This window comes from Protopterus annectens, chromosome 6.part1, assembly GCF_019279795.1.
Source record: "Protopterus annectens isolate FY-2018-M chromosome 6.part1, PAN1.0, whole genome shotgun sequence".
Lineage (NCBI taxonomy): Eukaryota > Metazoa > Chordata > Ceratodontiformes > Protopteridae > Protopterus > Protopterus annectens.
Window position 1 is genome coordinate 504,714,725 of NC_056738.1, and position 14,016 is coordinate 504,728,740.

General features: G+C 37.9%; 1 protein-coding gene across 1 annotated transcript in view; it reads left to right on the plus strand.

The window, feature by feature from the left end:
- Positions 1–3,109: 3,109 nt before the first annotated feature.
- PARD3B (par-3 family cell polarity regulator beta) overlaps positions 3,110–14,016 on the plus strand; it is a 5,075,916-nt gene continuing 5,065,009 nt past the window's right edge. Inside the window, exon 1 of the mRNA XM_044075955.1 lies at positions 3,110–4,439. Coding sequence (XP_043931890.1) covers positions 4,320–4,439 — 120 coding nt within the window. The 5' untranslated portion in view covers positions 3,110–4,319. The remainder of the gene's footprint in view (positions 4,440–14,016) is intronic.

The window sequence follows — 14,016 nt, forward strand, 5'->3', positions numbered from 1 at the left end:
GCCAGGCCTGAAGCCATGTTGTGTTGGGGTAAGAAGAAGATGATTGTGTGTTAGGTATGGCAAGAGTTGGTGATTAATGCACTTTTTGAGGATTTTACAAAGAGGTGAGAGAATAGCTATAGAATGGAAGTTAGTAGTGTCTGTGTTATTGCTGCCTTTGTGGATGGGGTAACAAAAGCTTTCTTCCAGAGTGAGAGGACATAGGCTTCTTGGATGGACCTGTTGATAAGAATGGAAATGAGGGAGGGCAATGCTGTCCACAGCTATCTTAAGGAAGGATGGAGACAGATTATCAGGAGCATAGGAGCAAGGCTTTAGTTTAAAGAGGAGTTTTTTATGCTGCTGTTGGGGATAGGTATAAGACTGAAAGGTGGAGTGTTAGAGGGAAAAGCAGTGGATGGGGGACTATGAGAGGAAGAGAAGATGGGAAAGTTTGCGGTTAGTTTGGCTATGCAGTCAACAAAAAATGTATTGAAATTAAATGTACTTTCCTGGTCGGGAGTTTTGGTTAGGCCATAGATTGTCTTTTTCTATCAGGGTTTAGAAGGGAGGAAATGCAATTCCGGAACTTTTTGTGGTTAGAATTATGTACTGATTGGAGTTTGGAGTAATACGTCTTATGGTCTTTGGTTATTAGTTTCTTCACTGAGTTGCGGAGTTGTTTGAATTCAATTAGAGAGTTTGTTAACTTATTTTTTTTTTTTAGTATTGCTTCCAACATTTGTCTTTGAGGTGCATTAGTTTTCTGGTTTCTTTAGATAGCTAGGGAATGGTTTTGGCTTTTATTCTTTTTGTTCTAAGATGGGCTAGGCTGTTTAGTAAGTCTAGGAAGAATTTGTTGAAGCAATTAGTTGCACTGTCGAAAGGCAGAGTCTTTATCGGGGCCCAATTCATTTTTTTCAGACAGTCAGAAAATGTCTGTGGATTGAAGTTGGTGTGATTACGAGTTTGAATGTACTGATGTAGTTGGACAGAAGTGGCACACTGGAGGGCATAGGCTGGTAGGTAGTCGCTAAGGGGATCAGGTATAATTCCGCTGTTGGAGATTAGGTTGGGATGATTTGCTAAGATCCAATCTAGTGCAGTGCCAGAAGAGCCATCTTTACTGGGTCTGTTAGCGTAGTATATTTGCTGGGGGAAGTTTGAGAGATTAATTGTTTGGCTCAGAGATTGTGAGGAGATGGTGGCCCCATTGATGTTTACATCACCAAGGATGAATGCTTCCTTTTGATGTTGGAAGAGAACCATGAGAGAATGTCTTCAAGGATGGGGATGTTCTCACCGGAGGAATGTAGATAGCAGCTATAGATAAAGATTTACGTTTGTTGATTTTTAGGAAGGCTATGGATAGTTCAGCAGGAGAGAATTTAGGAATGAGGTTAATGTATGGAATGACTGCTAGAGAAGAGGAGTAAATTATGGCTACTCCTCCTCCTTTCTTATTAGGTCTGCCATTCCATATAATTTGGTAGTCAGGGAGAAGAATTTCAGTATTTTTGATGAGATCTGAGCCAGTTTTCTAAGACAGTTAATGTTAGGATGGTTATGTGACAGACATGCATGTAAATTGGGTATTTTATTACAAATACTTTGGGTATTGATTGTAGCTAGGTGGATGGTTTTGGGGGAGGATGATTGTGGTGATGTAGAGGAGCAGATGTTGGTGGAGACAGTGAGACCAGGATTGGGATGGATGTCACCAGAAATAGAGAGAGAGACTAGATGTAAAAGATGGGTGATTAGGTTCAATGGGGAGGTTAAGTTAGGACTGTAGTTGAGGAAAGGTCTACTATTGTCAGTGAAGTGAAGTGGGTCAGCAGAGAGAGGTACTGGAGGGAGCTTACATTTATAGAAGAGAGTTGTATTTAGAGGGTATAGCTCATGGGATATGGAGGAGAAGGAGTGATTGTTTGAGAGGAAGAAGTTATATGTAAAAAGAGTGTAAGGAGCCAGGGATGATAGTACAGTAGAGAAGGGGGCAAAATAGGGGTATGAGGAAGGCTGAAGTGAGAAAACAGATGGGGAGATGGAGCATGATATATAATGAGAGATGTGTAGAAGTAAATGTGAGATAGGGTGGCACAGATTAGTGGGTTGAGGTAGGTGTGGGCAGTGGGAACAATGAGAGAGAGTTGGGGAGAATAGCTGGAGATTAGAAAGTAAATGGGTAGTGGAGGGACACTCAGTGATTATTGGAGGTGGGGAGTATAGTGTGTCTGAGTAAGGGAAAGGTTAGGAAATGTGAGATGATTAGAATGCTGGGGGGTGGGTTGATTGGAAGAAAATGGGTGAGAGAGGAGTTAGGGAACTATAAAGGTAGGTCCACTGGGGGTGAGAGGGACACTGGGGGCAGGTAGGGGAGCAGATTGAGCCCAGGGGTGAACAGAGCAAACAGAAACCAGAGTCAAGCAGTGGAAAACTATCTGTGAAGACCTCAGAGTGGGGTGTGTAACAATACAAACTCTACCCTTAAGGTGAAGGAGAGATGAGAAAGCAAAGTTTATTAAGGTTGGGAGTGTGTTTTCACATTGACTTGCTTATTAGTAGCCAGTTTGTGCACAGATTAGAGTAAGGAGATACATTGGCAAAGAAGGGGAATCGATAGGGATGCAAATAAAACAGGTGGGGATCAAGTAATACAAAACTAAGACAAACTTATTTTTAATCACAGGGAATAGGAAGGATCTGAATTAAGTGCATACTGTCTAGACAGTAGTCTCATAGCCAGTGTCTGAGGGGAACTATTATTGTTTTTTAGTCAAGCAGTGATACTTATAAAATAATACTTTTCCCTATAGTGATACAATTTGTGGGGTTGAGGGGGGTAGAGTCCAGGTTCAGGTTAGAAAACAAGTATTAGATAAATAAACAATGTGCAAGTAATAATGCTGTAGGATAGGGTAGAGTCCAGGTTTAACTTATTGAAAATATTGCAGAAATCCAAAATTGACAGGTAATTGAGACGGTAGGGAAGGGTAGAGAGCAAGTTTGCCTTACTGAAAAGGATAACAGAAGTCCAAAGTCGGGAGGGGGGGGGGGGCGGATTTGCATTTGGCACTTATTCCAGCATTCCATCTATCTTAAAACGATCAAAATTACACTAACACCATGGATAATCTCTCTCAATAGCCAGCCAATCGATCGGTAAAGTAAAACTCTCAAAAGCATGACTAGTCTCGTTTTACGAACCGCGATACTCAACGATTATGTAATTTAACAGCAAATACACTGCTAATGAATGACGGACAAAATAAACAATGTGTACAATCAAGGTGTCTAATAAATCAGTAAAATGCTGACTAAGATGAGTTTATAAAAGCAACTCATGAGGAAATTTAATAGAAGAGGATGCCATTCCAGGTTATGTAAATAAAAGTTGCGAGCAGAACTCGAGCGAGTCTGTCCAAACTGCAACTAATAGATAAAAAAGGTACGTACGTTCCCTTTAAGAGGGAGCCCTAGGCCTGGGCTACGGAGAAGTCAAATTTGTTTGGGAATAACGAGGAACAAACAGAACAGTGTCCAAACTTTTAATATCGGCAGTACGCGAAAAAAAAAAAGATAATTAAAAAGAAGAAAAAAAAAACACAAACAAGCAACCACCGAAGCGAAGGAGTATGAAGAGGCCAAACACTGTATTAAAGAAAACCTTGCGAGTGGAAGTTTGAAAAAGTGCTCGCTTGCTCCATTCTTCACTCCCCAGTCGATGCTAATTTCTGCAGTCTTGATCAGTGTACCTTGGCATCTGACAAAGTGAATAAACAGATATGTAAATGTCACCGTTCAGTCATGTTCTCAATAAGTGCTCTGCGTGTTTTGTTTCTGAAACAGTTGGTATAACAATCCTATGTGCTGCTTGGACAAGAACCATTACCACGACTATCTTGCTCATTTTCTGAATTTTCAGTCGCAGTAGCCACAACAACCACAACCAAAGCCTTCAGTTCCTCTTTTGTCATCTCTTCCTTCCGCCCTGAGGGGGCCTGCTGTACGGCAGTAGTACTCACCTGTGCAGTCAGGAAGTTGAACACCTTATTTTTTCACACTAAGTAATTACTGACTTATTTTCTCACATTTAGAGTTTTGAATGTGCGAAGTAATTAGTGCCAGTTAAAGGGTGAACTTCTACCTGTTCTGTCTGCCAGTCATTATTTCTTTCCCGGTATCTGGGATGAGGCACCTGTTGAACATAAACAGTTTTCTGAGACGCAGTAATTATGTTTAAATAATTTTCTTCAAAAAGGGAACGTATTCTCTTGAGAATCACTAGGCTTTGTGTACCTGGTGTAAGGACAAGAGCAACTCAAAACCAGTAAACCATGAAAGTGACCGTATGCTTTGGGAAAGTTGGGATTGTTGTCCCCTGCAAGGATGGGAATCTTACAGTTGGGCAGCTTCTATATCAGGCCACTCAGAGATACATGAAAACGAGGGAGAAGGTAAGATGTCCATTTTTTTAAACGATACCTTACAAAGTTAACCTTGACTGGTAAATAAGCGATGCAATATATGAAGCTATGTGGGATCCATGAGAATTGACCATATAACCTGTAACATTGTGCTCAATAGAATAAGCACGGTTTTTATTTGCCTTCCTAGTTGTGATGTTAAGTGTCTGATGCTGTCTTAGAAGTGGGGGTAAAGTTATTTGTATGTATTGTTAAGTAGCTTTTGGTGAGCTTAAAGTCAGGACTTTGCTTGCATGGAGTATCTTGCCTCAACAGATCAAAAATGAAAGTTGTTACCTCCTTCAAAACAGAGCTTAGTGAATATGTTTAAATGTCGTATCATGGTAAATGGATGAGTACGTTTCAGTTTGTAAACAATATAAAATTGTGTTGCATTCCAAGTAAGATGGTTACTTTTGTTTTTACTTACTGTGTGTAGTGCAATTCTGTTGAATGCTTTATCACTGTAATCAGATTTCATTTTCCTAACTTTTGTACTGATTAATATGTTATTGTGTGCTTTTTCCTATGTCTCCAGCTGATAAATAAATGTGCAACATAAATGGCTTTGAAAAGGTTCTTCAACCAAGTTATCATACAGTGTAGCATATAAAGTGAATTAAAATTATCAGTAAAGAAGAGCTGTGATGCTGAATGACTGAGATGTCCTCTCATGTCTGATAATAACCACTTAATGTTTTAAGAATTGTTTCTAGATTAAAATTTGTTACTGTTGTGTTCTTTATTTAATAGATGATTTGCCTACTCACTTTCCTATCTTCTGAGTATGGGCTGATTAGTTTTCTGTTTTGGACAACTATCTAAATGATTGTGTGGTAAGATAATGCTGTTAAGCAGCTGAAAAAGAAAATAAGGTGGAGTAATCAGCTGTGGAAATGTTGATACCTCTCTATTTCAGAATACAGAAAGAAACTGGCAGAAGTGATTTTGACAATCGGCTAATTCTGGAGAAAATTCATTAGAATAGTTGAATAAGTTGAACGTTATGAGTGCTTTTATACTGTAGAATGTGCAGTCGTGCACTCTACTGTACACTTGGATTTTTTTTTATACCTTTAAAATAGGGCTAATATATTGCAACTGTGTTGGGAAAAGTAATATATTGGTGTCTCGTTAGCTTATTTTTTTTCTCTTGTGTAGCCTTTCTTTTTCCCAGTGCATGCTAGCTTGCTTGAAACACATGCTGAGCATGGCTCGCATATTTTTTTGGCAGTTTTACCTACAAATATGTAAGTAGGGAATAAACAGTGTACATGCATAGCAGATTTTGAAATTGGTCCTGACTGTGTGACAATCTGTTGTTGAGATATTCTGCAAGTGATTATTAGCATTTATTTTTGATATCTTATACAGTTTAGTACTGCACATCTAGATAATAGATGCACTCCATTTTTTTTTAATCTGACTACCTTGTTTATTTGTGACACTCTCTGTGCTTATGTATGTAATGATACATCAGCTGCTGTTTCATCTCCCACTGGGTAGTACGTCTAATGAGTTCTTTCTGTTTGCTTTGTTTCCAGTAAAGATTGCTGTTCTCTTTTTATTTACTTGGTTCTGACATTAAAACAAGACCTACTGCAGCCTTATCCTGTTGCATTGAAAGTCTGAAGGGGAAAAAATTAACAGCACTCCTGGATGATGCAATTTGGGGATACAGCCCTCACACTCCCTGCTGTACTCATATACTTGATGTAATATGCTTTGAGGCTGCACAACTTTAGGCAAGATTTCAGTTTTCATCTTTGTTTCTGTGGCAGCTGGGACATTTGCTATTGTCTGGTATTCATCCCCAATGTCTGTTTAGCCCCAGTGGAGTGGAGGTCCACCAGACCCCCTTATTGGTGGAATTTGTTACTTTGATTTGAGGAATAAGATAGGAGAATGAATATTTCTGGTTAGCATGACCTTTTTTTTTTTTGTTAAACTATAGCGCGCACTCATGTTTGGGACTGGTTGCATAGTGCTGTGCCACATGTGAATCCTTAGTGTATAACATCTGGTCATTCTCTCCTAGAAATGCCTTCTCACTTTGCAGTTCCTTTGCTGTTTTCAACACTAGGAAGTGACACTGCTGCAGATGAAATCCAAGTTGGCCATCAACCACTTTAGCCTGATTCCCAAGTTGCTAACTTACTCCATGTCATCAGCCACTTGGGTAGAAGCCCTGACCCTGTGCAGAGTGGTCAATAATGATATAAATTTTTGAAGTGGAATCTCAAAGCGGGTTCTCAGCTATTGCCTCAGTGGCGATACTATGGGTAAACTGGCAAGAGAATACTTTGAGCATGTGCAGTATCGCTCACAAGAAGTGACGTTTGGAGCTCTTTTACAACCCCCCCCCCCCCTGCTCTGATACTTTTTTAACCCCTGATCTTACAATGAGAGATGTTTCAGGAAATTTCAACTGAAATACAATAATTTAGCATTAGTTTCTGTTGGGGCTTCTTAACACTGACTTTATTTGGCGGAGTAATTCCAGCCCTAACCATTTTGAATTTTTCATGTGAATAAGTTGTAGGCATGGCAAAGCATACACATGAATGTGTGAAAATCCAACGTTGGTGACAATACATGCTTCCAGAAATGATCGGTTCCCTCCTGTTATCTTTATAATAGGCATTAGTTATTACCTCCCTTCTATATTCCTACAACAACGCACTATATTTGCTCATCCCATTCTCTGTGATGAAGGCACACATGCATGTAACCCCTACAGAAACTACAGCACCAGTGCATTTCAGGTACTGTAACATCATAATATGCTTAACTCTTTCCAAGCTGAACATTAAATTACAAAGAAAAAATAAATCAAAAGGAGTTGAGTGATGGGATATGTAGGGGGGGGGGGGCATGTTTATTAAGCTAGTTTATTAGGCCACTTTGGCCATCATACTACTGTACTCGGCCAACATCAGACCCATCGTAAAGTATTATGCTCCCTTCGGTATGTACCTCACCAGATGCATGCAGCAACTGGAATGTCCATAAAGGTTCCTTTTAAAACGAATACAAGGAGTAAACACAATGTCCTGCACTGATCGCCTCAAAGTCCTATCTCTTTACTTGGTATCATATAGACTTCTGAGAGGTGATCTTTGCCTGACACAAAAGTTATCCCTGGACCCTATTTTTAATTAATGTTTGCACATCCTCTAAGCAAACAGCATCAGATCTATTAGAGTAAAAGGCCTAACATTTACTTGCAACATAAATAGGACATGTTGGAGAGATGGATATGTTTCTCAGAGAATTCACATACTTTGGAATAGGCTCCCCATCCATGTGAAGCAGAGTTCCTCTTCTATCTCTATATAAACACAACCTGGACCAGTGGATAGATAATAGGAAATTTTACCTCTGGTCTGGCTGCTATGTCTCTGGTGGACAGAGGCAGTCAGTAAATCCCCCCCCCCCCCATAAATCAATTTTGTGGGTCACATTTGGTTGCATGGGTAGACTTTTAAGTACCCTAATGGTCATTGGCCAGATATATACCTATGAACCACTGAGGGTGGGATATTTGGGATTAAGAAAATCTTGTATGCAGAACAGCTGGACCCTTTACTGCCATAAAACATTTTTCAAAATTAATTTTTTAAACATTTGTGTATATTTTCTTTCATAAAAGATGTCATGGTGGTGCCTTCTAAGGCTGTAAGGAGTGCTTACTTTCTGTATTGTAATAGTTTAATGAAATGTGTTTTGTATTGTAGGCAAGAAAAACGGGCTATTTCATATTACTGCTTATGTTCATATAAAGTTTGCTGCATTCATTGATGAAAAATAATTTGAAACGCAACATCTTTACTGGAACAGGCAGATTCCATATAGCTTCTCCATCATAAGCATTTTTTGTCCTTGCTGTTTGAAAAAAAAAATTGGGGTCATACAATTAAAAATGAGACAGATATCAGTTAACAACATTTGTTTATTACTATTTTTAGATTACAGTGTGTTTTATAAGGTTATTTTCAACTGTTTGGAGCATACCTCTCAACTGTCCAGTGTTTTGCCTCATATTTTTGGCATGCTCCGCATAAAATATATGTGGCTTTCTGGTAAAGCATTGCAGATTGAAGTCACTAAATAATGACATACATTTGAATTTCAGACTTTAAATCTTGATATTCTAGCAACGTTCTAAGTTTATAAGAGCAATATTTAATATTTTGCCCAGGTTTCTTGTGCTATGAGGTTGGGAGTTGTGGTTTGGAGGTGGGAATGATACCACTTTAACTTTCTTTCAGATAGGTGTCTTTTTCTTGACTGTTATTGTAATAGAGTCACAGGTTGTAATAAAAACCTTTGCTGCTCATCCTGTACAAAACCTAGAAGCTGCATCATTCTTAACTGTACTTGCTTTCTGTGCTGTGGAAGTACTAATACTGATTTGACTAAAAAGTTGCAGTAGTTATTTCTAAACAAATAGAAAAGGTGGAAAAACAATTTGGATACATTTCACATGTTTATAAAAAGTCTGGTATTTAAATCTTGTTTTGATGCGCCATATGAAGTTTGTTGACTCTAAAAAAGCAACAGAAGTTTCAGCCTGAAAATATACTTCCATTAAGTAGTAGTTTTAAATATTTGAAATGCAGACAAATCTTAATAAAGATACAGTTGTTTTAAGTGGGTTTTTACTACCTTGAAAAGCACGTTGCCCTCTTTTGGAAGGAACACTGGTTTTCTGAAAGTTCTTATAAGAATTGTTGCTGTCTAGCAAGCCTAAGAGCAGTGTTTTTATTATTTTTTTAGCCACGTAAGACACACACTGAGCAAGTGCCTCTGTGTAAGGTGTCAGATTAGTGCTCATTGGTTAAAAGGGCATCCTGAGATTCCCAATGTGCAAAAGGCAAATGAGGGAAAATAACCCAGGACTTCAAGTTGTTTTGGGCATCTCATTGCCTTAATTCTCTTCGCTGTATTTCCAGTCTTTCCAGCAGTTTGGACATTTTATTTGCAGCTTTTTAGATATTACTGTATCATCAATTTGTTCCTTAAACATTTATCTGCGAGGACCTTTCCCCTTAACAACCAGTTGCACTTTTTGCTCCATTTCGTCTTGAAAAGTGATTTTCACACACTAAAAGGAAAACAATCCCTTAACAGCAACTGCAAAAGTCTCTTGTCTCTCTCTGTGATAGTGTCGTAGCACATCAGGTAATAACATGAAATTTGGAAAAACATTTACTGTACATTTAATATTGTGAATACATGGTCATATATTTGGCTATTTCTGGTATTTTGAGGCAAAACTTTGAAAGTCTCCATTTCGTTAGAAATTGTCAAGGCAGTAGCAATCATATTTACAATCTAGACAGAAATGTATCTTTTGCTGTCTCAAGCAGGAGTAACACTTGGTTATTTTAATGCAAAGTAATCCTTCTACAATCAGAAAAGGAGTGCGTTACTAAACTTGTTAATTCATTTTGTATAAAATAAAGATGCAGACACACTATTTGGGTATTTGGGCTAGTGCCTTAGTACCATATTCCCAAGGGCATTGTATATGTACAGTACAATCCCCTTCATGTTTTGTTGCTTACGTTGTTGTATCTTTCGGCTTTTCCTGGTTAGGGGTCGCCACAGCGGAACTCCGGTCCGCTAATGATTGGCATTAGATTTTTACGTACCGAGTTGCCAGCCCCGACGTACAACCTTCAACGAAGGAACGCCCATTCACGCATGAGCCCACACAGAAGACGCTTTAGCTGAGAATCGAACCGGACGACGTCTTACCGTGAGGCGACAACGCTACCGCAGAAATTGAATACAAACAATGCTTTATAGTGGAAGTGAAAGAAAAATGTAGTTCTTTTTTCAGATTGAGTTAATTTAAAAATAAGGACCTACTCTTAGGGTTATTGAACAATGTAATTTTTATCGTGTGAATGTTTAATAGCACTATTTTAATGAATAGTAGTGGATACAGGCAGTAGCTCATGCATGAAAATGGTGCAGGCAGTAGCTCATGCATGAAAATGGTGTAGTGAACTGAAACATACCTCTCAACTGTTCAGAATGTTGCTGAAGTCCCATATTTTGCTGGGATCCACTGAACATTTTCTTTTTTTTTCTTCTGATGAATCCGTGACTGTTGCAGTCAATGCCAGGCATTAAAGTTTCATACTTGTTCAGAAAATGCATATTATTGATACAAAGCATTTTTTTCTATTAACTTAAGAATAATATTTAAAAGTCTCTCTGCTTTTGGACTTTGTTACCCCTTAATTTTAGTTTTGTCTAGAATTCCTGAGCAAAGATGCTAATGAGGTATGAACTGAAGCAAGGTATCAATGTAATTAATAAGAAAGATAGTAAGTCTTAGAGCAGTGATGGCGAACCTATGACATGCATGTTAAAGATGACGCACCATGAAGTTTTGGGTGATACACCAGCATTCACCAACACTCAAGTTACCAAAGAAACTGAATGAACAAAAACACAAGAAATATGTGACTCTGCACTTATTTATTAAAGCTCCTCAACAAAAAAGTCCTTAATTGATGTTAATCAAATGCAACCTGTTCCATATTTTTTTTTCAGTTCATTTCAAAATTACTATTAAAAGTAGAGTAATTTTTGGTGCTGTATTTTAAGCTCAGTTAGTGCACATATTGTTTTCTCTATTGTAAGTCACTGATTTTTCTTTTAATTTTTAAACATAGCAGTGCAGTTGATTGGACTTTTTTTTAAGTAAATGACTATGTAAAGAATTATTTCCCTTTTGGTGGTGGGTGGGTGACACACCAGCAGAGTAAGACAGGCATTTTGCGAATTTTTGACACTTTGAATCCAAAAGGTTTGCAATCACTGTCTTAGAGAAACAGGAGTGTTATGACAATACATATCTTGGGTTTGTATTTTGAGTGCTGTACTGAGGAGGTATTGGAGAGGAAAGTCTTTAACATGCTCCTGTGAGTGTAGTTTGCAGTTAATTACATAGTCGTATAATGTTTTCTACTGCAGAAAATGAAATATAGCATGGCTGCCAGATACTCTGATTAATGTGACAGGACTGACATGTCAAGTAAACATGCCTGTTGTGCATGTGTTGTTGAATGCTGTATCCACCATGATATGTAAATGTTGGTCAAATTTTGCATTGTATTGATTATGCATGATGTACTCGTATATGAAAGTAATGTGTTGAACACGTTTTAGTGCTTATGCAAGTCCGGTATCCTGTACTTTTGAAGCTTAAGAAATGTTTATACAATGTAGACGAGATTTAACTATAAAGATTTTTATTTTACTAAATAGGGGTGCATCTATGGTATAGTGCAACAATTGTAGGTAATGGCATAAGTGCAGTAGCAAAAAGCAAAAGAAGTTGAATAGTAGACAAATTTTTAGGCCTTTTGGCTGTCAGTGCTGCAGTTTGTATTGCAGAAAGTTTTTTAACAGGAGTAGTTATCAGAGAATGTAGCAAGGAAGTAACAAGTAATGTGTCTTGTAATTTAAAAACAAATCTATATGTCTTGTATGTGTTCTAAGAAGACTGCTGAAATCTTTAGAACAGCGGTAATGCATTTTGTGAGTTTCAGTGAAACACACTGATAAAACACCTTTGTAAGTACTTTAATTCTGAAGGTATGAAAGAGCATGATTATATCAGGCAGCACCGAAAAAGTGTAATATTGGTGGCATATTGCTACTCATAATATTTCACTGTAAAGTTTTATAAGATTGAATTTCCTGTCTTGGGTGGCTGTCATACACTTGCAGTCTTAAAGTATATCTTTTGACATTTGATGTGCTTCTGTTCTTAATGTTTTGATTCTTTTTTCCTGTTTCCATCTGGACTTTAAAATAGGAACATTGTTCTTTTTAAATGCTGTACAAGGAATCTGAAGTTAATAGACATGAAATATGTAATTGGAAGTTTTTAACAGTAATTTTTTGAACTAGCACAACTGAAGGATTTATGGAGTCAGATCTCCAGGAAGGCTGATAATCTTGTCCCCCAAAGCTGGTCAATAGGAAGATGAAGAGCACTGACTGTGTGCTTCTATAGCAAACACATATGTGCAGAATTTCTAGTGGGTAGGTCATAATGCTTGTGTGCAGGATAGAGCTCAATGAAGTTGCCAACCTTTTTACTGGAGCTGTTCTTGGTGTGGCTTACATATTTTTTTTTATTTTTCATACCACTTTGTTTTGAAACTATTACAGCATCTCTCTCTCTCTCTTTTTTTTTTTTTCACTTTTCATTTCTAAACGTTGCTGGTTCATTTCAAATCTGCAACAGATTAGGGAGCCACCTTGTGTGAAAAGGTATGGCAGTCCTTGAAACCTTGCCTCTTCTACCATTTTCAGCAGAAGTGATACTGAAAGTATTAGTCAGTTTTTATTCAAACTAATAGTATGCAAAAAAAAAAAAAAAAACATTTGCCAGTGACTTAAACTGTGTGCTCTGCCTTGTTTTCTGTCAAGACACCTGTCGTGAAGACAGTTGAAGTTTCTGTAAACCTGGTCAACAAAGTGTAAATAAAAAGAAAGGTAAATGCCCAGCAAGTGGCCTTAGAGCCACAATCTGACCCTTAGTATTTCCTACAGCAAACTGTTTTGAATGGCCAGATACATGGTAGTGTGTCCCCTGAGCCAAAAAGGTTTGACACCTCCCAGGCCAATGGCTTCTTTTCAGTGGAGACCTGAGGTTGTATTCATACTGACTAGGGCAGATTTGGCCAAGGCTCTGGAGAACTTTCCCTGCTCTTTCTGGTAAGTGCCACAGTATCTTTTACATCCACCTGCACTACCACCACTTCAGGCAGATGGAGTCTAAGTTTAATGTATCACTTGAATTGGATGGATTACTGTTTATAGCTCTGTCCTTTCAAACCAATAGGTAGTATTTCTTGGCCAGTAAGATGGCATAACAGCATGAAAAATTAGTACTTAACATTTTTTCAAAAGATATAGCAAAGGAGTAAATCATTGTCACATCCCAATTCTTACATTTTATTCTTCCTACTTCTTCTGATGCATTCACAAAGAAGGAACGTTCCATGTCATTTATTAACAGAAGGATTTTTGTGTACCATTCTTCCAAATAATAGCCATCATATGATTTGCACCATTTCAGCAAATCTTTACCATAGCTAATCTTGTACCTAAATTAGTAAATACACATAACTGGACAAAACTAACAGACTATGTTATGGGGTTGAATCTTTTCTGTCTCTCATGAAAATATGGAAGAATTGATTGGCTAACCTAATGAGCTCTCAAAATGATGCACAAGGCTGTGGAAGATGGTTCAGTCTTTCGGTACCTTGGCAGAATCCACACTGCCCACCTGAACTTAAGACTCTGCTGTTTGAAGTCTGCTGTCCAGCACTCTGGCATAGCCTTTTCAAGTGAAGTTGAGGTAATTTAACCAACCCTATTAGAATTAAACTTAGAGCATGATTTCCACCTTTTTCAAAAAAGAAGTCATTTGTTGTTAATTATTCCGTCTCCAAAATTCCATCTGCACTGTCTTCAATAAAGCAAGATCATAGCTAAAATAACACTTTTAAAATGAAACATTACCCATTTT